This window comes from Tamandua tetradactyla, chromosome 4, assembly GCF_023851605.1.
Source record: "Tamandua tetradactyla isolate mTamTet1 chromosome 4, mTamTet1.pri, whole genome shotgun sequence".
NCBI lineage: Eukaryota > Metazoa > Chordata > Mammalia > Pilosa > Myrmecophagidae > Tamandua > Tamandua tetradactyla.
In genome coordinates this window covers 4,650,655-4,671,934 of record NC_135330.1, presented here as the reverse complement: position 1 = coordinate 4,671,934, position 21,280 = coordinate 4,650,655, and the positions used below count along the sequence as shown (strand labels likewise).

Here is a 21,280-nt window from a genome sequence, read left to right as displayed (position 1 = left end):
TGGTTGGGATGATTAATTATTGAATTTATAAAAGAAATCCTAAGGGATTACTTATGGAAGCCATGAGGGAACTTTTTGGGGAAATGCAAACATTGTATATCATAATAGGAATGTGGGTTACAGGGATATAGCCATTTTCCAAAACTGAATAGTTAGGATTTATGCATTTCAATGTACACAAATGTTACCTAAAAAGATAATATTAAAATTGAGTGAAGTGGGGTTAGTTCAGTGGTAGAATTCTTGCCTGCTCTGCAGGAGACTTCGGTTGGATCCCCGGTCCATGCACTTCCCCAAAAAAGCAAACAAACAAAAATTCAACAAATGGTGCTGCAATAATGGGATACTCACATGGAAAAATAACAAAATGTGACCCTGCCACACAGCATACCAAAAAAAAAGAAAAATTGAGTGGAGCACCAATGGAAATGTTAATAATAGGATGCTATATAGGAATTCTGTATTTTATGTATTATTGCTCTGTAAACCCACAACTTCTGTAATAAAAACTTAAAATATAAATAAATAAAATTGAATAGAGGGTTGGGAATAGGTAAAGGGATAGAAAAAACAATATATATATATAGCTCTTCAGTTTTCCTTTGTTTGGTATATACCTGGTACTTTTAACAATTACTGTCAGTGTTTCCATATCTTTAAATTTTAGGTGAGTTTCTTGTAAACAACATATAGCTAGATTTGGGGACTGTGGGAGTTAGGTTCATATGCCAACTTGGCCAGGTTTTGATGCCCCATTGTGCTGTTGCTGTGGACTTAAATCATCAGTATGTGAAATTCATCTATGGCTGATTACATTTGCAGTCAGCTAAGGGGCATGCCTTCTACAGTGAATGACGTCTAATTTAATTAGCAGGAGGCTTAAAAGAGAGAGGTCAGAAGAGAGCTAAGCAGCTCAGCATATCCATCTCAGCATTCACAGCTGTCATGGTTAGGGACAGGTGTCAACTTGGCCAAGTTGTGGTACCTGTTCATCTGATTGGGCAAGCACTGGCCTGTCTGTTTCAATGAGGACATTTCATAGGATTAGGTCATGATCACTTCAGCTACATCCACAGCTGATTCCATTTGTAATCAGCCAAAGGGGAGTGTCTTCTGCAATTAGTGATGCTAAATCCAACCATGGGAAGCCTTTTAAGGAGGACTCAGAGGAGACAGGTTGCATTCCTGCTTTGAGTGGTGAGCCTCTCCTGTGGAGTTCGTCCAGGCCATCCATTGGAGTCATCGGCTTCGCAGCCTGCCCTGTGGATTTTGGACTCTGCGTTCCTACGGTCACGTGAGACACTTTCATAAATTTTATATTTGCAAGTGTTCCCTGTTGGTTCTGTTTCTCTAGAGAACCCTAACTAATACATCTTGGTACCAGGAGTGGTTCTTAAGGAACAGAATCTTAAAAATGGGCTTTTATGGTTTTCTACTCTGACTGGGCTCAGAGACACTAAGGACTCTGATTCCCGTAATCAGAATGACACTCCCAATCCATGGACTGAGTTGGCAAAGGAGATAGTCAAAATATCATCATTCGATTCTCCTAATGCTTCGCTTGTACGAAGCCAGACTCTGGGGGATAATGTTTTTGACACCTTTACAGAGTTTTGTAGAAATAAGAGTTATAGAGATGTTGGTTGGTTGTTGTTAGATACACTGTCTACATTAAAGGGTGAAAGGGATGGGCTTAAGGCTTCAAACAAGAAGCTTAAGCACCGTCTGAAAGATGTAGAGGTTTCTATGAGTATCCTGAAGGAAAATTTTATTTCCTGTAGCCGTAGACTTGAGATCTCTGAAAATCAGACTCAGAATCTTATTGTTAGAGTAGCAACTTTACAACGTAAACTGAAATCTCAGTCTTGCATGGTGTCTGCCGTTAAAGTGAGGGCATTGATTGGAAAGGAGTGGGACCCTGAAAAATGGGATGGTGACATATGGATTGATAATGATGTTGGGGGTGAGGCTGAAACCCTAGACCATGCTGAGCCTTCTTTAGATAACCCTGTGATACTCTGCCCTGAGGATATAGCCGCCCCACCTCCAGCCTGCCTTGAGGAATTGGCCACCCAACCTCCTCCTGAAGGGATTAGCCCTAGAGTTATTAATCCTGTTTCACCAGATGAAACTGTAAATGAAAGCCCTGAAGCAAATGGCTTGGAAGATATTTCTAATTCTTTTCATGACCCACCCCCACCACCCCTCATTTCTTCTAGACCTATAACTAGACTAAAGTCCCAACAGGCCCCTAAAGGTGAGGTACAAAGTATCACACATGAGGAGGTACGTTATACTCCAAAAGAACTGTGTGAGTTTTCCAATTTATATAGACAGAAATCAGGGGAATATGTGTGGCAATGGATTTTAAGAGTGTGGGATAATGGTGGGAGGAATATAAGGCTGGATCAGGCTGAATTTATTGATATGGGCCCACTAAGCAGAGATTCTGCATTCAATGTTATAGCTAGAGCAGTTAGAAAAGGTGTTAACAGCTTGTTTGGGTGGTTGGTTGAAACATGGATCAAAAGGTGGCCAACATTACCTGAGGTTGAAATGCCAGAACTGCCCTGGTATAATGTAGATGAGGGGATCCAGAGGCTTAGAGAGATTGGGATGTTAGAGTGGATTTATCATGCAAAGCCTGCTCTTACACCCCAGGAATGTCCAGAGGATGCACCTTTTACCAGAACAGTGAGAAATAAATTTGTGAGACTAGCACCATCATCCCTCAAGAGCTCTGTGGTTGCACTTCTCTGTAGGTCAGATATTACTGTAGGAACTGCTGTCACTGAGCTGGAATCCTTAAACACAATGGGGATGACAGGATCCCGAGTTGGCAGAAGCCAGGTGGCAGCACTTAATCACCAAAGACAGGGTAGACGCGGCTATTATAATAGACAACAAACTCAAAGGAGGCATCAAAATTATATGACACGCAGAGATTTGTGGCATTGGCTAGTAAATCATGGGGTGCCTAGAAATACAATAGAAGGGCAGTATACTAAATTCTTGTTGGAGCTGTATAAACAAAAGAGTTCTAGGTCAGGGAACAGAAGTCTAACCTGAATTACAAAAACACAGAGTCATGGCCCCTTAACCAATTTCCAGACTTGAAACAGTTTACAGACCCTGAGCCCCTTGAATGAAGGGGAGGCCAGGTCCCTGTGGGGGAGAAACCTGTTACACTGCCACAAATTTATGCTGTTAATCTTCCTCTAAGTCTTCCCCAAGGAGACCGACGGCCTTTTACCAGGGTAACTGTGCATTGGGGAAAAGGAAATGATCAGATATTTCGGGGATTATTAGACACTGGTTCAGAAGTGACATTAATTCCAGGGGACCCAAAACGTCACTCTGGACCACCAGTCAGAGTGGGGGCTTATGGAGGCCAGGTGATCAATGGAGTTTTAGCTCAGGTCCGTCTCACAGTGGGTCCAGTGGGCCCCTGGACCCATCCTGTAGTTATTTCCCCAGTTCCAGAATGTATAATTGGCATAGACATACTGAGCAATTGGCAGAATCCCCACGTTGGTTCTCTAACTCGTGTAGTGAGGGCTATTATGGTGGGAAAGGCCAAGTGGAAGCCACTAGAACTGCCCCTACCAAGCAAAATAGTAAATCAAAAGCAATACCGTATTCCTGGAGGGATTGCAGAGATTACTGCCACTCTTAAGGACTTGAAAGATGCAGGGGTGGTGATTCCCACCACATCCCCATTCAACTCTCCTATTTGGCCTGTGCAGAAAACAGATGGGTCTTGGAGAATGACAGTGGATTATCGTAAACTCAACCAGGTGGTAACTCCAATTGCAGCTGCTGTTCCAGATGTAGTATCATTGCTTGAGCAAATCAATACATCCCCTGGTACCTGGTATGCAGCTATTGATCTGGCAAATGCTTTTTTCTCAATAGCTATTAGTAAGGACCACCAGAAACAGTTTGCTTTCAGCTGGCAAGGTCAGCAATATACTTTCACTGTCCTACCTCAGGGGTATATCAACTCTCCAGCCCTATGTCATAATCTTGTTCGCAGAGACCTTGATCGTTTCTCCCTCCCACAAGACATCACACTGGTCCATTATATTGATGATATCATGTTGATTGGACCTAGTGAGCAAGAAGTAGCAAGTACTCTAGATTTACTGGTAAGGCATTTGCGTGTCAGAGGATGGGAGATAAATCCAACAAAAATACAGGGGCCTTCCACCTCAGTAAAATTTCTAGGTGTCCAGTGGTGTGGGGCATGTCGAGATATCCCTTCTAAGGTGAAGGATAAGTTGCTGCATCTGGCCCCTCCCACAACCAAAAAAGAGGCACAACGCCTAGTGGGTCTTTTTGGATTTTGGTGACAACATATTCCTCATTTGGGTGTGCTACTCTGGCCCATTTATCGAGTGACCAGAAAAGCTGCTAATTTTGAGTGGGGACCTGAACAAGAGGAGGCTCTGCGACAGGTCCAGGCTGCTGTGCAAGCTGCTCTGCCACTTGGGCCATATGATCCAGCAGATCCAATGGTGCTGGAAGTGTCAGTGGCAAATAGAGATGCTGTCTGGAGCCTTTGGCAGCCACCTATAGGAGAATCACAACGCAGACCCTTAGGATTTTGGAGCAAAGCCTTACCATCTGCTGCAGATAACTACTCTCCTTTTGAGAAACAGCTTTTGGCCTGCTACTGGGCCTTAGTAGAGACTGAACGCTTAACGATGGGCCACCAAGTTACCATGAGACCTGAGTTGCCTATCATGAGTTGGGTGTTGTCTGACCCACCAAGCCATAAAATTGGGCGTGCACAGCAGCACTCTATTGTAAAGTGGAAATGGTATATACGAGATAGAGCCAGAGCAGGTCCTGAAGGCACAAGTAAGTTACATGAAGAAGTGGCACAAATGCCCATGGTTTCCACTCCTGCTGCCACATTACCTTCTCTTTCCCAGACCAGAGCTATGGCCTCTTGGGGAGTTCCTTACAGTGAATTGACTGAGGAAGAGAAAACTCGGGCCTGGTTTACAGATGGCTCAGCACGATATGCAGGTACCACCCGAAAGTGGACAGCTGCAGCATTACAACCCCTTTCTGGGGTGTCCTTGAAGGACAGTGGTGAGGGGAAATCCTCCCAGTGGGCAGAACTTCGAGCAGTGCACCTGGTTGTTCATTTTGCTTGGAAGGAAAACTGGCCAGAGGTGCGTTTGTATACTGACTCATGGGCTGTTGCTAATGGTTTGGCTGGATGGTCAGGGACTTGGAAAGACCATAATTGGAAAATTGGTGACAAAGAGGTCTGGGGAAGAAATATGTGGATAGACCTTTCTGAGTGGGCTAAAAACATGAAGATATTTGTGTCCCATGTGAATGCACACCAGAGGGTGACTTCAGCAGAGGAAGATTTTAATAATCAAGTGGATAAGATGACCCGTTCTATGGATACCAGTCAGCCTCTTTCCCCAGCAACTCCTGTTATTGCCCAATGGGCTCATGAACAAAGTGGTCATGGTGGTAGGGATGGAGGTTATGCATGGGCTCAGCAACATGGACTTCCACTCACCAAGGCTGACCTGGCTACAGCCACTGCTGAGTGCCCAATCTGCCAGCAGCAGAGACCCACACTCAGCCCCCGATATGGCACCATTCCCCGAGGTGACCAGCCAGCTACATGGTGGCAGGTTGATTACATTGGACCACTCCCTTCATGGAAGGGGCAGCGATTTGTTCTAACTGGAATAGACACATACTCTGGATATGGGTTTGCTTTCCCTGCTTGCAATGCTTCTGCCAAAACTACTATACGTGGGCTTACAGAATGCCTTATCCATCGTCATGGTATTCCACATAGCATTGCTTCGGATCAAGGAACACACTTCACAGCAAATGAAGTGCGGGAATGGGCACATGCTCATGGAATTCTCTGGTCTTACCATGTTCCCCATCATCCAGAAGCTGCTGGATTGATAGAACGGTAGAATGGCCTTTTGAAAACTCAATTACGATGCCAACTAGGTGGCAAAAACTTGAAAGGCTGGGGTAATGTTCTCCAGGAAGCTGTGTATGCTCTGAATCAGCGTCCACTGTATGGTGCTGTTTCTCCCATAGCCAGGATCCATGGGTCCAGGAACCAAGGGGTGGAAATGGGTGTGGTGCCACTCACTATTACTCCTAGTGATCCACTAGGAAAATTTTTGTTTCCTGTCCCTGCTACCCTGAGTTCTGCTGGTCTACAGGTTTTAGTTCCAAAACGGGGTGTGCTTTCTCCAGGAGAAACAACAGTGATACCACTGAACTGGAAGTTAAGATTGCCACCTGGCCACTTTGGGCTACTTATGCCTCTGGATCAACACACCAAGAAGGGGATTACATTATTGTCTGGGGTAATTGACCCTGACTATCAGAAGGAAGTAGGACTGCAACTACATAATGGAGGTAAAGAAGAGTTTTCTTGGAATATAGGAGATCCCCTGGGGCGTCTATTAGTACTACCATGCCCTGTGATTAAAATCAATGGAAAACTGCAACAACACAATCAAGGCAGGACCACTAATGGCTCTGAGACTTCAGGAATGAAGGTTTGGGTCACCCCACCAGGCAAAGAACCACGGCCAGCTGAAGTGCTTGCTGAGGGGAAAGGGAACATGGAATGGGTAGTGGAGGAAGGTAGTGATAAATATGAACTTCGACCACGTGATCAGTAACAGAAACGAGGACTGTAATGCTGTTTTGTTTGTGTTATACTATTTAAGTTGTAAGATATCAAGTTTAAGAATGAATGTTGCCCAAGGATTTGCACGCTATTCTGGAGAGATTTAATGTGTTTCCAGTTATATGCAGGACAGTTGAGTATTGTCAGGTAAAAGAAAAAATGTGTGCTTATTTGTTTTCATTTGGAAATTAAGTATGGTCTAAGGTGATGTATATATATATATATATATATATATATATATATATGTGCCAAGTTGTCAAGGGGTGGACTGTCATGGTTAGGGACAGGTGTCAACTTGGCCAAGTTGTGGTACCTGTTCATCTGATTGGGCAAGCACTGGCCTGTCTGTTTCAATGAGGACATTTCATAGGATTAGGTCATGATCACGTCAGCTACATCCACAGCTGATTCCATTTGTAATCAGCCAAAGGGGAGTGTCTTCTGCAATTAGTGATGCTAAATCCAATCATGGGAAGCCTTTTAAGGAGGACTCAGAGGAGACAGGTTGCATTCCTGCTTTGGCTGGTAAGCCTCTCCTGTGGAGTTCGTCCAGGCCATCCATTGGAGTCATCGGCTTCGCAGCCTGCCCTGTGGATTTTGGACTCTGCGTTCCTACGGTCACGTGAGACACTTTCATAAATTTTATATTTGCAAGTGTTCCCTGTTGGTTCTGTTTCTCTAGAGAACCCTAACTAATACAACAGCTCAGCCCAGATTTTTGGAGATGCAGAAAGGAATTGCCCTGGGGAAAACCACTGGAACCCAGAAGCCAGGAGAGAAGGCCAGCAGACATCACCATGTGCCTTCCCATTTAACAAAGAACCTCAGATGAAAGCCAGCTGCCTTTCCTCTGGAAAACTATAAGGTTTTAATTAAATAAATCCCGTTATTAGAAGCCAATCCATTTCTGATATGTTGCATTCTGGCAGCTTTAGCAAACTAAAACAGGAGCCAAAAGCAAAAAATGGATGTGTGTCATTTTTTTCAGCCCAACCTCTCCAAACCCTTCATCTTTTGGGGAAATCTTCCTTTATGTGAAAATATGGGAGACAGGACCTCATTCCCACTACAGAAACCTAGAAGAACTAAATACTCTTTTTTCCACACCATGGCAGATGAGTTGCTGGTGCATGACTCAGCTTTGACCAGTTGAATGCTCCAGCCAATGACTGGAATACTGAGTGACAAAAGACGACCCAATTCATATTTCAGACATGGCAGAGATTGCAGCATTCAATGACAGTAGGAACAGCACTCGGTAGCAACAGTGTCCTGTGGTGGTTATGTCCTGTGCCAGCAATTTCCTAACCAGACTCTTCCTGTGCTGAATTTGGCTATGATTTCTGATGCCTAGCTTCTCTTGGTTTCTGCCTATTCTCTGGTTAGTTCTCCTTCTAATTGGATTCTAGTGTGTGCTGGTTTGAAACTGTTATATTTCCCAGAAAAGCCATGTTCTTCTCATATAATCTTGTGGGGTCAGACCTATTGTTGGGTAGGACTTTTTTTTTGTGGGGGGGGGGCATGCATGGTCTGGGAATCAAACCTGGGTCTCCATGGGTTCATGGAAGGCAAGCATTCTACCACTGAATCACCCATGCACTCTGGGTGGGACCTTTTGATTAATTTGTTTCCATGGAGATATGATCCACCCACTTGTGAGTGGGACCACTTAACCCTAGCTATGGTCTTAATCAGTTTACTTGAAACCTTTAAGAGGGAAACATTTTGGAGAACACTCACAGACAGACATTTGGAGATACTGAAGGAAAATGCCCCAGAAGACACCAGAAGCTGAGAGAGCCATTGAAAACCAGAAGCTGGGAGAGGAAGACAGCAGACATCGCCATGTACCTTCCATGTAACAGAATGTGCTGGTTTGAAACTGTCATGTACCTCAAAAATCCATGTCCTTTAATCCTCATTCAATATTGCTAGGTGGGGTCTTTGTGATTGTTTCCATGGAGATGTGATCCACCCAATTGTGGGTGGTACCTTCTAATCAGCTTAGTTTCCATGGAGATGTGTCTCCACCCATGCAAGGTGGAGTTGCCTACTGGAGCCCTTTAAGAGGGAACCATTTTGCAAAAGGCTTTAGAGCCAACAGAGCCTACACAGAGCCCCTTGGAGATGATGAAGGAAAACACCCCTGGGGAAGCTTCATGAAACAAGAAGCCAGGAGAGAAAGCTAGCAGATGTTCCCATGTGCCTTCCCAGATGAGAGAAAAACCCAGAACTTCATTGGCCCTTTCTTTGGGGTTAAAGTATCTTTCTCTGAATACCTAAGTTTGCACATTTTCATGGCCTTATAACTATAAGCTTGCAACTTAATAAATTCCCCCTTTAAAAGGCCATTCTATTTCTGAGAAATTGCATTCTGGCAGCTTTAGCAAACTAAAACACAGAACCCAGCTGCCAGCTGCCTTTCCTCTGAGAAAGTATCCTCTTGCTGGTACCTTAATTTGGATATTTTCACAGCCTTAGAATTGTAACTTGTAACTTAAAAATCTCCTTTATAAAAATCATCCATTTCTAGTGTATATTCCATTCCAGCAGCTTTAGCAATTCAAAACATAGGAGCTACCTGATTTCTTTTCCAGAAACATGTTTTCTGCTTACCTAAGAGAAACTCTGCTGCTTGCAAACAAGGATTTTGACTGATATAAAGAGTTGTTCGTTCTTCCTTTGTGATAGGAGAGTATTTTTTGTAAAAAAAGGAAATATGTGAGGTCTAGACTTGTTGGAGCCATTCTTATTATCATAAGGGAAGTCAGTCTGGAATTAAAATCAACATAAAAAGAAGGCAAGTTTGAGAAAATCATATCCATATAATGGTGGAAACCTGAAAACACCTTGGATCTCTAGATCTAACCATACCTTTAGTTAACTTTCCTCAGAACTTCTTAACCTCATGAGTCATTAAATTTCATGTATAGTTTAAGCCCACTTGAAACACTTTTTGTTGCAAGTCATTGTCACTTGCAACCAAAAGCATTAACCTAATAGTTTTCTATTCTGCCTGTGAAAAGGAATCCTTCACTTGATTCTGCAATGGACTTTCAACTGCTATTCTATTTCTCTTCTTTCTTTCCTAGTTGAACTCCTCATAAATGATTTACAAACTTAGTGGCTTCACTTCTCTCCATCCTTTCCAACTTATTCACTAAAGTCTGAATTCCACCTTCACCAATTCACTGGCAATATTTCTTTTAAATAGATTTCTTTTACATAGTAGCCTTCTCCTGTCTTAATTCAATCCCTTATTTTCAGAGTCATTTTTCATTCAAAAGATGTTTTAACATACCCAGTTTAATGAAGCATAGTGCTACATTCATTAAATGAGCAAATATTTATTAAGCATCTAATATGTCCAAGACTTTAAGGATATAAAAACAAGTAAATTAGACATAGTCCCTACTCTCAGATAAGACTGGTAATTTATCAGAGAATACAGATACTAATGTAGTTATAATAAACTACAGTGAGTATTATTGGAAGATCTACCAGGGAAAGTAAGATCTAGGCTAAGGCTTGAAAGTTGAATATAGAGGGAAAGGAATAATGCAAAAAGTATGTTAGTGGAAAAGACTTGGAGGCAAAAAGAGATCATAGAAAATCCATAGAACCATGAGAAGTCCAGCACTGTAGTTCAAGGAAGAGAGTAACAAGAAACAAAATGGATAAAGAAAGAGGGAACTGGTCAACAAAGATGATGGAAAAATGCAAAGTAATAATGCTAGAAGTGAAATTGTATGTAACTAGAAGATTTGAAAATGGTGACAGCAAAGCCATAATAGGAAGAGACCTAGGCTTGCATGAAGCTACAGTTCGAACCATATTGAAAAAGTCTGATAAATACAAAAAACAAGGTAAAGTAACTTTATCATCTTCTATCATAAATTGCGCTAGGAGCAGGAAGCCTCTCAGTTGAAATGGAGTGTTTACTTCAACTTTGGATTCAAGACTGTAGCAAAAAACAAATCCCAATCAGTTTGACTAGCATTCAGGCCAAAGCATTGAAGTTAGCTGCTACATTGAAAGAAAATGTTTTATTACAAGGAAACTGAAAAAGAACATTTTACTGTCAGTAGACTGGTTTCATCATTTCAGAAGTCAGAATGAATTGATTAATGTTAAACTATCTGGTGAAGCTGTTCAGATAAAAATGCTGTGATGAAGTTTACCCCCAGATTCCAAGAATTACAGTTAGTCCTTGTTTTAAACAGTAGTGCAGGGTAGTACGATACAAAATTTTTTGCAGGATTCAGATGGAATGGAAATGGAGTTATAGAAGATATAGCTGATTGTAGGAATGTTGACAATGCTGCTGTTCAAGAGACTTTAGATATGCAGCCAGAGAAACTTAATGAAGGTGGCTTATTGACATAAATGAGGAAAGTGGTTGTGATGAAAAGGATGAAGATGTCTCAGAGGAACTGATTCTGGCAAGAAGCATCATATTAAAGGAACTCTTGATGGCACTGAAAGTGCAATGGATAAAATTTTGGATGCTCATCCAAACTTAGGAGTATGACAGTTTGCCATGTCATAGAAAATATGGTAGCTCCATATCATAAATTATATGATGAGAAGGCAAGCACTGTTAAAACTATCTTGATAAATTTTTTTACAAAGAAATAAATTTTAATTCTCAATGTTAAAAAAAAGATATAGGGAATAAAAAATCACTGCAATTTAGTATAAAAAAATGCTCATGATTCGTTTTCTGGACCATGCACCACCACCCCCGCATAAAAAAAAACGACTCATGAAACAGCACTGTAAAAAAGAAGAGACATAAGTAATGTGATATATAAAATGATATCTATGCCTTAAGAGTGTTAAAATATCCACCAATTTTATCACATTTCCCAGCTCCAGAGGGAGCCAGACCAGTTTTTGTTTTGTTTTGTTCTATTTTCTTGTTGTTTCTCTCATCCTCAGTCTTAGATGCCATTCTCTACCAAGGTACGTCTGTCTTATGGGAAATACCCATTGGCAGCCAACCCATCTGGAGCCAAATGACCCCACCTGAGGAATCATCTACAGAGAAGCGTGGGGCCATCCGATCCATTCAAATGCATTATCTATGACCAAGTACTGCCCTGTAGAGAAAGGAGGGTAGGAGAAAAAGCCTCAAATAAGGAAGGTGGAGGGAGAATAAGTAAAGCTAATCTATAAAAGCAAATGGCCCCAAATTGCCAGGGGGTGCTCACCTTTCTCAACTTTCTTACTCCTGTCTTTGCAAGAGTGCCTGCATGTCCTCTCACATGTGGTGTTCTCAATACATTTTCAGTCTACTTACTCTATGCTGTGCTGTGCCCTTGAATTCTTTCTCGCAGCATGGCCAAGAACCTGGAAGCCAAAATCTAGCAACAACCATCCCAACTACTGTTTTACAAAACAAGATTTTCAGTTTAGCTATGTTTAACCAAAAGGACCATCAAAGCATTTTTCAAATCAAATCTATTGACATAGTTTTTCTCTCTGGGCTTGACTGACGTTCTTTCTCTTGTGATATGCTTTACATAATTTCCTCAGAAAATCCCCACTTGGGATGTCTAAATGCAGATCCTTCAAGGTCAATGTTGCTCCTCTGGCTGGTCTTTACAGTGCTGATTACAGCAAATTCACCTCCAATCACATCCTGTTAGTGTCATCCCAAATGGAGGGATGTTTTGTTTTGTTTCTTTTGACCCCAGGTGGTTCCTATGTGTGGGGTCCACAGCTGGCCCTCAAGAAAAAAATTTTGCTTCATTCAATCCCAACCCTGTCCTCTTCTTTGTTTCCACAGGTTGCTTTAACCAACCTCTTTCCTATAGTACTATTTGGGTGTAATTTAGAAATCAGTCCATCATCTGAGTAACCATTTCTCACACCATACACTAAAATAAATTCCAAATTGATCAGGGATCTAAATGTAAAAAATGGAACCATACAAATAGTAGAAAAGACCATTGATGAATTCCTCTAAAATTGACACAAGCACATTTAAAGCTTCAGCATTGTGGTAGTCAGGTTCAGGTGTCAACTTGGCCAGGTGATGATTGATGCCCCACCATTCTGTTTCTGTGGACTTAAGTTCTCAGTATGTGAAATTCATTTACAGCTGATTACATTTGCAGTCAGCTAGGGGGCATGACTTCCACAATGAGTGAGGTTTAATTTAATTAACAGGAGGCTTAAAAGAGAAGTCAGATGAGAGCTCAGCAGCTCAGCATACCTCGTCTCAGCATTTGCATCTCAGCCCAGATGTCTGGAGATATAGAAAGGAATTGCCCCAGGGAAGGCCATTGGAACCCAGAAGCCAGGAGAGAAGGCCAGCAGACATCACTGTGTGCCTTCCATGTAATAGAGAACCTCAGATGAAAGCCTTTCCTCTAAAGAACTATAAATTTTTACTAAATAAATCTCCTGATTAGAAGACAATCCATCTCTGGTGTGCTGCATGCTGGCAGCTTTAGCAAACTAAAACACTGGGTAACAGGGAAGATTTTTAAATAACGACTCAAAATTGAGATGTGGTAAAAGAATAAATATTGATAAATTTCACTATGTAAAAAATAATTTTAAAAACTTTTTGCGTGGCAGAAAAAAAACAAAGAAAATCATAGGGCAACTGACAAACTGGGAGAAAATATTTGCCATATATATCACATATAAAGAGCTAATATCCCTAACACATAAAGAACATTTTTAAATTGAGGTAGAAAAAAAATCCAAAACCTAATAGGAAAAGGGATAAAAGACATGGACACACAATTCACATAACAAGATGTGAGTGTTAAAAAAAATTCCATTTACAAAAATATAAAGAATCAAGTACTTAGAAATAAATTTAGCAAAAGAAGTGAAAAAAAGTGCATAACTAATACTCTGAAATGTAATTAAAACTACATTGATACCATTTCTCTCTGTCAGATAGGTTAAGATTATATAACAACACATTCTGTTGCAAGGTTGTAGAGAACTCGGTACTCTAATTAGTTCTTGATGGGAATGATACAACCATTATAGTACTACCTTTGGCAATACCTCTGAAAACTGCATCTTCATTTAGTGTTTGACCCAGAAAACCCACTTCTATGAATTTACCCTAAAGGTGCCCCTCATAAGAAAATGCATATACAAAATAACATACTCCATAATGGTGGGAGTGGGAATATTGCCAAATTCAGCTTCCTAAGTTCTTGGCCATGCTGTGGGAAGCCTAAAATCTTCAAGCCCATCAGAGAATACACACTAGAGAAAAAACCTTACAAATGGGAGATGTAATAAGGACTTCAATCAGATTTCAACTCTTCAGGCTCATCAGAGAATTCACAGTAGAGAATCACACAAATGTGAGACATATGGCAAGGGTTTCTGCTAGAGTTCACATCTTCAAGCCCATCAGGGAGTCCATACAGGAGGGAAACCCTACAAATGTGAGACATATGGTAAGGGTTTCACCTGGAGTTCCCATTTTCAAGTCCACCATGGAGTCTAGACAGGAGAGAAACCCTACAAATGTGAAGAGTGTGGAAAGGCTTCCTCTTATCTTCATGCTCATGAGATAATCCACATGGGACAGAAACCCTATAAATGTAGTATATGTGGTAATAGCTTCATTCATTTAAAAAATATTCTCTGCAGTGTGGATCTTCTGATGAAAATGAGATTCTAAGTTCTTAAAAACACCTTTACCACACCGATTGTGTATATAGGTTTTATCACCTTTACGAACTATCTGATGAACTTGAACACATGAACTCTGACTAAAGCTTTTACCACATACAGAATATTTTTATGGTTTCTCTTCAGTATGGACTCTCTGATGGGGTAATACATACCTATTACCACAACCTCAACTGGTACCTGAAAAATAGTAGGTACATTTTTATGATTCCTGCTTTAAAATCTTTGTTAGAGAATTCCAACACGTGAGTCTCTTGGCATGGGATCTGTTGATTGTGTTTTCTCATTCAAATTGTAATTGTTTTGGTTAAAAAAATTTAACACATTGCAAGCCTATACTCTGAGGCAGTTGAGGTCAGTAAGGTCTGCTGCTAAGGCATTCTTAAAGATATGGGGGCTATTTAAAAACCTTTGGGGCAGCACTCTCTAGGTGAGCAGGACAGGAATCTTACCTTTAAGTCCCTACCATTCAAAGGCAAATAGGTATTATGAGTAGGTGAAGAGGGATACAAAAAAAAAAAAAGCATTTTCGAGATCTAGGAATGAGAACTGGAATGCAGACAGGAGCTACTCAGGAGGCTTGCCCCAGGATACATTCATCCCATAAGGATGGGTTTACTTACTTAAGGATCTCCTTTGGGATGCCAAGAGTCCTCCATCTAATAAGGGTCTCAGGGCAAACAAGGGGACGAACACTAGCTGAGTCTACTTGTTTTAAGGTAGCCCCCAGGGAGTGAAGAAAATCTCTAGAAGGGCAGTAGAGCATTCAGGGGCTATGAGAAATTAATGGGACACTAGTATGTCTCCAGGCTTATTTAAGAAGCGGGGTAGTGGAGGTCCTAGTTTTTACTTTACCATCAACTCCCATAACTTGGCAAATCTGAGTTGAGATAAGTTCAGAGTGGCAGTTCAGAACACAGTAAGTGGCTCTATTATTTAAGAAATCAGTAATCTTACCTGCCATATCAAGTATCACCCCAGGCAGATGTGAAGTCAGCATTGCCATCAGCAGCCTCAGACATCTGTAGTCTTCTTTACTTGCCTTGAACAGGGATTGAAGGGCTGTTCCACCCTCCTTCAGAAGACAGTACAGTCCCTGAACCAAATCTCATATTGGTGACACATGGGACAAGGCCCCAGTGGATCTCAAGGCTGAAGGTTGTCTAGAGGTTTCTTGCACTCTCTGTACCAGTGGCCCTCTAACCCACAGTTGAAGTAAGGCCGTTGAGGCTTAGAGCAATGATTCAGGTGACCTCGAGGGGACAAGGAGCATTTAACATTGGCTGCAACAGCTGAGCCTTTTTCTTTGGTCTTCTGCTTACCTTCTGCCTTCTCCTCCTTCTTGGCCTTGCCTAGAATGTTAAAGACAGAAAAGGCCATTTCTAATGGGTCATTAGTGGGAGTTTGTGGGCCCATGGAGAACAGATCACAATGTCCCACAAAATGGAGACATATAACAAAATTGAAAGGAAGGCAGTCCCCTCTCTTCCATCACTGGGAGAGTGGAGAGGAAAAATTGGAAAATTCCAACAACTTTCTCCAAAGAACCTCTCTGTCTCCTCACCTTTCCAACCCTTTATACATTCTTAAGGTGAATATTGACCTAAGGAGCACAAAAATGACCTTCAGCCACTTGATTTGCAAGGCCTGGTTAGGCAGTTCCCACTCTGAAACATGGAGTAACTGCAGTCATTGTTTTCTTTTGGCCTTTGTGCTACAGCTAAAATTGAGAAAGAGTCCCATTTAACAACTTCCTGTCAACCCATGTGATTTTTGTTGTTTAGAAAATATGATCATTTTATTACCAGAGCACCTTTTACTAAAAATGCCCTTTTATCATGTCATCCCTTTTGCAGGAACTTAATCTGTCCACTCCTCCATCTGCACACGACAAAAATGTAACCCAGTAAGCATTCATTAGAACCCAAAGTTGAATGTTTAGTAGGATTTATCCTGTTACCCCAGAATTGAGATAATCTCAAAGTGAAGACAAGAGGAACTACAATTTGCAAGCCCCCTTCGGGGAATGGTGAGAGTGGGGAGAAATTCAACTTCCCCAAGTTGAATTCTTGATATTCTCACAAGCAGTGTGGACAACCAAAGCTATAGGCTGAGCCCCCAGTCTTGGGATTTATTCATATGAAACTTAACCCCACAAAAGATAGGTCAAGTCTACTTAAAATTTAGGCCTAAGAGTCATCCCCAAGAGAACCTCTTTTGTTGCTCAGATGTGGCCTCCCTCTCCAGCCAATATGATGAGCAGTCTCACCACCTTCCCCCTCTCTGTGTGGGACATGACTCCCAGGGGTGTGGACCTTCCTGGCAACGTGGGACAAAGATCCTGGAATGAGCTGAGACTCAGCATCAAAGGACTGAGAAAAACCCTAGAATGAGCTGAGAATTAAAATCAAGAGACTGAGAGAACCTTCTCGACCAAAAGGGGGAAGAGTAAAATGAGACAAAGTGTCAATGGCTGAGAGATTCCAAACAGAGTCGAGAGATTATCCTGGAGGTTATTCTTATGCATTAAGTAGATATCACCTTGTTGTTCAAGATGTAGTGGAGAGGCTGGAGGGAACTGCCTGAAAATGTAGAGCTGTGTTCCAGTAGCCATGTTTCTTGATGATGATTGAATAATGATATAGCTTTCACAATGTGACTGTGTGATGGTGAAAACCTTGTGTCTGATGCTCCTTTTATCTACCATATCAACAGAAGAGTAGAACATATGGAATAAAAATAAATAATAGGGGGAACAAATGTTAAAATAAATTTTTGAAATGCTAGTAGTAAATGAAAGCGAGGGGTAAGGGGTATGGTATGTATAATCTTTTTTTTCTCTGTTATCATTTTGTTTTTATTTCTATTGTCTTTTTATTTCTTTTTCTAAATTGATGCAAATGTTCGAAGAAATGATGAATATGCAACTATGTGATGATATTAAGAATTACTGATTATATATATAGAATGGAATGATATCTTAATGTTTTGTTTGTTGTTAATTTTTTTAATTAATAAAAAAATGTAAAAAAAAAAAAAAGAGGAACTACATACCACTCATTCTGAAAATAGCTAATTGGAGCCAGAACTCTCCAAAATCTTATGAAGAGGTGGCATATTCAACCCTATCTCCACCAACTCCCATCCCCCATTCCCATCACAGTATATATAAAGAGAACTAGGAGTGCACATAGGATTAGTCTTTTTTGGCTTTATGGGATCTACCCTATTTGTGGCAAGAGGATATTCACTTTCCTTGCCAAAGCAGAAGAGACAGAAGTGCTTCTCCTTTGTACCAAAGCTAAAGGTGGGGAGATTACAAGAGAGACATTAGGTAGAGATTGGCGGCACCAGTGAGGAAGGGAGAGGGACACTTCATTCCCTGGCTGGACAATTACTGATCTGGAGGACCTACAGACCCACTCTGGTTAGGTTGGAGTGAAGCACAGTGTTTAACTGGTCCAAACATGATCACTCATTTCAATTTCTTGGCTAGAGATTTCTAAAGGTAGAAGACCCACTGGAGTAGTCTGTGACAAGGCTTGTAAGGAGCTTGGTGAGGTATGCTTAGGAAGAAAATGTAGCCAACCCCCCCAACCCATCCCAGTCTAACTCCTCCTGAAGATCTCAGGTGTCTCAGGAGGGGCAGGAACAGTGGGACTGCCAGGCAACACTGCCAGGACATCCCACCTGAATTTGGGTTGGGAGAATAGGGAACAAGCCCCACCACTAGAGAAGGTGCATCAATGACCAAAAAATTAGAGTAAAGATGAACTCTACCCAAAACCACAAACATTCTCTACTCAAAACTACAAGCCCACACCAGAACAAGACCACTTTACAATTGGCCACAATTGACCCCATTAAATAGAACAATACTTCATGTTTTCCTCTTCCTTTCTCCATGCTCCTACACACCGGATGAGCAGACGCTTAGAAGAGAACGAGGAGAGATAGAGAACTTTGAATCTTCTATAAGACTAGAAATTTAAGGCTGAACTGTACTAAGTTTTCATAATTAAAATTGTTCACTTATGGGATTTACCTGAGTAGTCATTAAGAGATGGGAATAACAGAGCCATATATATTTATAACCAGTCAGTTGAAGTACCACAACAAAGTAGTTACAATCACTACTCTTGGAATGTGAAAAAAACCCTAGAGAGAAATTTGGACTTACACAGAATTGGGATGTTGTCATGGTCAGGTTCATGTGTCGACTTGGCCAAGTGGTGTACGTGTTTGTCTGGTTGGGCAAGTGCTGGCCTGTCTGTTGCAATAAGGACATTTCATAGGATTAAATCATCATCACGTCAGCTGCATCCACAGCTGATTCCATTTGTAATCAGCCAAAGGGAGTGTCTTCTGCAATAAGCGATGCTTAATCTAATCACTGGAAGACTTTTAAGGAGGATTCAGAAGAGACAGGCTCTCTTCCTGCTTCCGACGGTGAGCTTCTCCTGTGGAATTCGTCCAGACCCTCCATTGGAATCGTCGGCTTCACAGCCTGCCCTGAAGATTTTGGACTCTGTGTTCCCATGGTTACGTGAGACACTTTTATAAATTTTATATTTGCGAGTGTTTCCTGTTGATTCTTTACTCTAGGGAACCCTAACTAATACAGATGTTCAAGGCAATTTTACCTGAATATTATAGGGCAAGGAATCTCCAGTTGATCTCTGGATTACACATACTTGGTTGTGTATTACTGTAGAATAATTCCCCAAATAGTATTTGTTTTATCTGTGTATATATATATATATATATATATATACTGTCAGCTATCTATATCAACTTCATCAGTTTCACAAGTGTTTCTTAAACAGATCTTGCTCATTTTTTTCAACCCTTGCTCCCTCTTTGATTTCCACATAGTGTTATTAAGAAAAAACTGTAAACAGGCTCTTACACTTGTTTTATATTCTTTTGTCTAGGAATATGATCAGTCTGAAGAGATATCTGAGGAGATAGCTGGAGAAGGGCAGAGAGGCACACATCCCCATGGAAGAGCCAAACCTACCTGGCAGTGTTGACGTGGACAAAGGCTTCGCTGTTGCCTTCGTCGTTATTCTGTTCCTGTTCCTAACAGTGATGATTTTTCGATGTGCCAGGTTGGTGAAGAATCCATATGCCACACGCTCCATGGCCACAGAGCCATCTCTGAGCTGAAGTAGGACAACAGCCTGGTATATTTCTCCTCCTAAGGAACGTGAAATCTATTTTACAGATATTTATGATCCAGACATTAAATTCCTTCATCTCCTTATTTCTCAACCTTCTCATTCTTGCTTCCACAATGGGTACATGAGGATGAGTTAAGACTAATGAAAGGAGATGAAACATAAGGAAATTTGTGTTAGTCCTCTTCAGGGAAATGGTTATCAAAGTGGAATAGAGATAGGTTGGACTTATTGACTAACATAAAGCCATAGGTTTCAATTCTCCAGGATTGGCTGTAGTTAGGATAACAATTGGTCAAAATTTTATGATATAGCCCCAGGAGGCAGGGCAAGATGGTAGTATAGATGTAGGGAGGAGTGGAATTTATTTAAAACTCTAGTAAATAGCAGGAACTGTCTGGAACAACTGTTTGGGGGATATCCATGACAGGACACACATCATATACCAGTCTGGGATGGGTGACAGAGCCAAGATCACTGCACAAAACTATAAGTAAAGCTTCCAAACTGCAGAGGCTGGTGCCACTTCCCCACTGGCATGACAGCTGATTTGGAGTTTCTCGCTGCTGGGAAACAGAAGCCCTCTCTACTAGGAGAAAGAGAAGGTAGTTAAACCAAGCTCCAACTGCAATTTTAATTAACAAATCTGCACTGTGAAATACAAGCTCCAAACACAGATAAACCCAAAGAAAGTCAGAAAGTAACCCTGAGGTCACTCACAGCAGAGACAGGGCTGATGAAGGAAAAAAACAATAACTAAAAACGGAGGCTTCTAGAGTCAGCCAAACTCAGAATAATGGAGAAGGGCCATGCCAAGAAAAGGGGCACAGAAAGCTGGGTACCAACTCTAGCTTTTGACTGGTGAACCTTGGGGGCTGGGGAGACTGGCTCTGAAAGGGGATTTTATTATTTTATATATTTCTCTCTCTTTTTGCTTTTTTAAGAGTATTCTATGTAGCTCATTAGAGAAAGCCTCAGGCATTTTCAATTGTCAGTGCTGATCCAGGCAAGGACAGAGTTAAACTAGGTCTGGGAGACAAAGTAGCAAGTCAAGTGAAGGAGATAATTCCCTAACAGGCATATCTTCCCCAAGAAAAAGGGGGCAGGGCCCAGCTCAAGTGATGGCCCTCCTTCAGAGAATCCAAACTCCAAGGGCTGGGAACCAGAAATAGCTTAAGTTTGTCTTCCACCTCAGCTTCTGTCTCAGATACGCACCTGGCAGGCTGAGAATTAAAGGCTCCACACCACTTTACACCAATGGGGAGCTCTGGGCTGACAAATGCCACATTCTGGGAAGGACAGGAAAAACACAGAGTCTAGAGGCTCCAGACAACCTGTTGGGTCTCATCCTGAGGGAAACTTGATAGTGACACCCTCCACCTGAGACTAGGCCTGCCTGGGAGAGAAGACATTGGGTATCCATAAAGAAGAACTTGAAACCTTGCAAAAAAAAGTGGCAGAACTTGTGGGAATGAAAGTCATAGTAGAACAGATGAAAACACAATGGAGAATTACAACATCAGATTTGAAGAGGAAGAAGGAAGAATTGTGAATTGGAGGACAGGACATCTGAAATCCTACACACAAAAGAACAGATAGGGAAAATAATGGAAAAATAGGAGGAGGATCTCAGGGAATTGTATGACAACATTAAGTGCGTGAATATACACATATGGGTGTCCCAGAAGGAGAAGAGAAGAGAAAAAAGGGGCAGAAAGAATAACAGAGGAAA

At 41.5% G+C, this 21,280-nt stretch overlaps 1 protein-coding gene across 3 annotated transcripts in view; it reads left to right on the top strand.

Annotated features, from left to right (window-relative positions):
- CTXND2 (cortexin domain containing 2) overlaps positions 1–19,623 on the top strand; it is a 38,315-nt gene extending 18,692 nt beyond the window's left edge. For all 3 annotated transcript variants that reach the window (XM_077156122.1, XM_077156121.1, XM_077156120.1), the window contains one exon: positions 19,303–19,623. In XM_077156122.1, coding sequence (XP_077012237.1) covers positions 19,370–19,537 — 168 coding nt within the window. In that variant the 5' untranslated portion in view covers positions 19,303–19,369 and the 3' untranslated portion in view covers positions 19,538–19,623. The remainder of the gene's footprint in view (positions 1–19,302) is intronic.
- Positions 19,624–21,280: the final 1,657 nt, after the last annotated feature.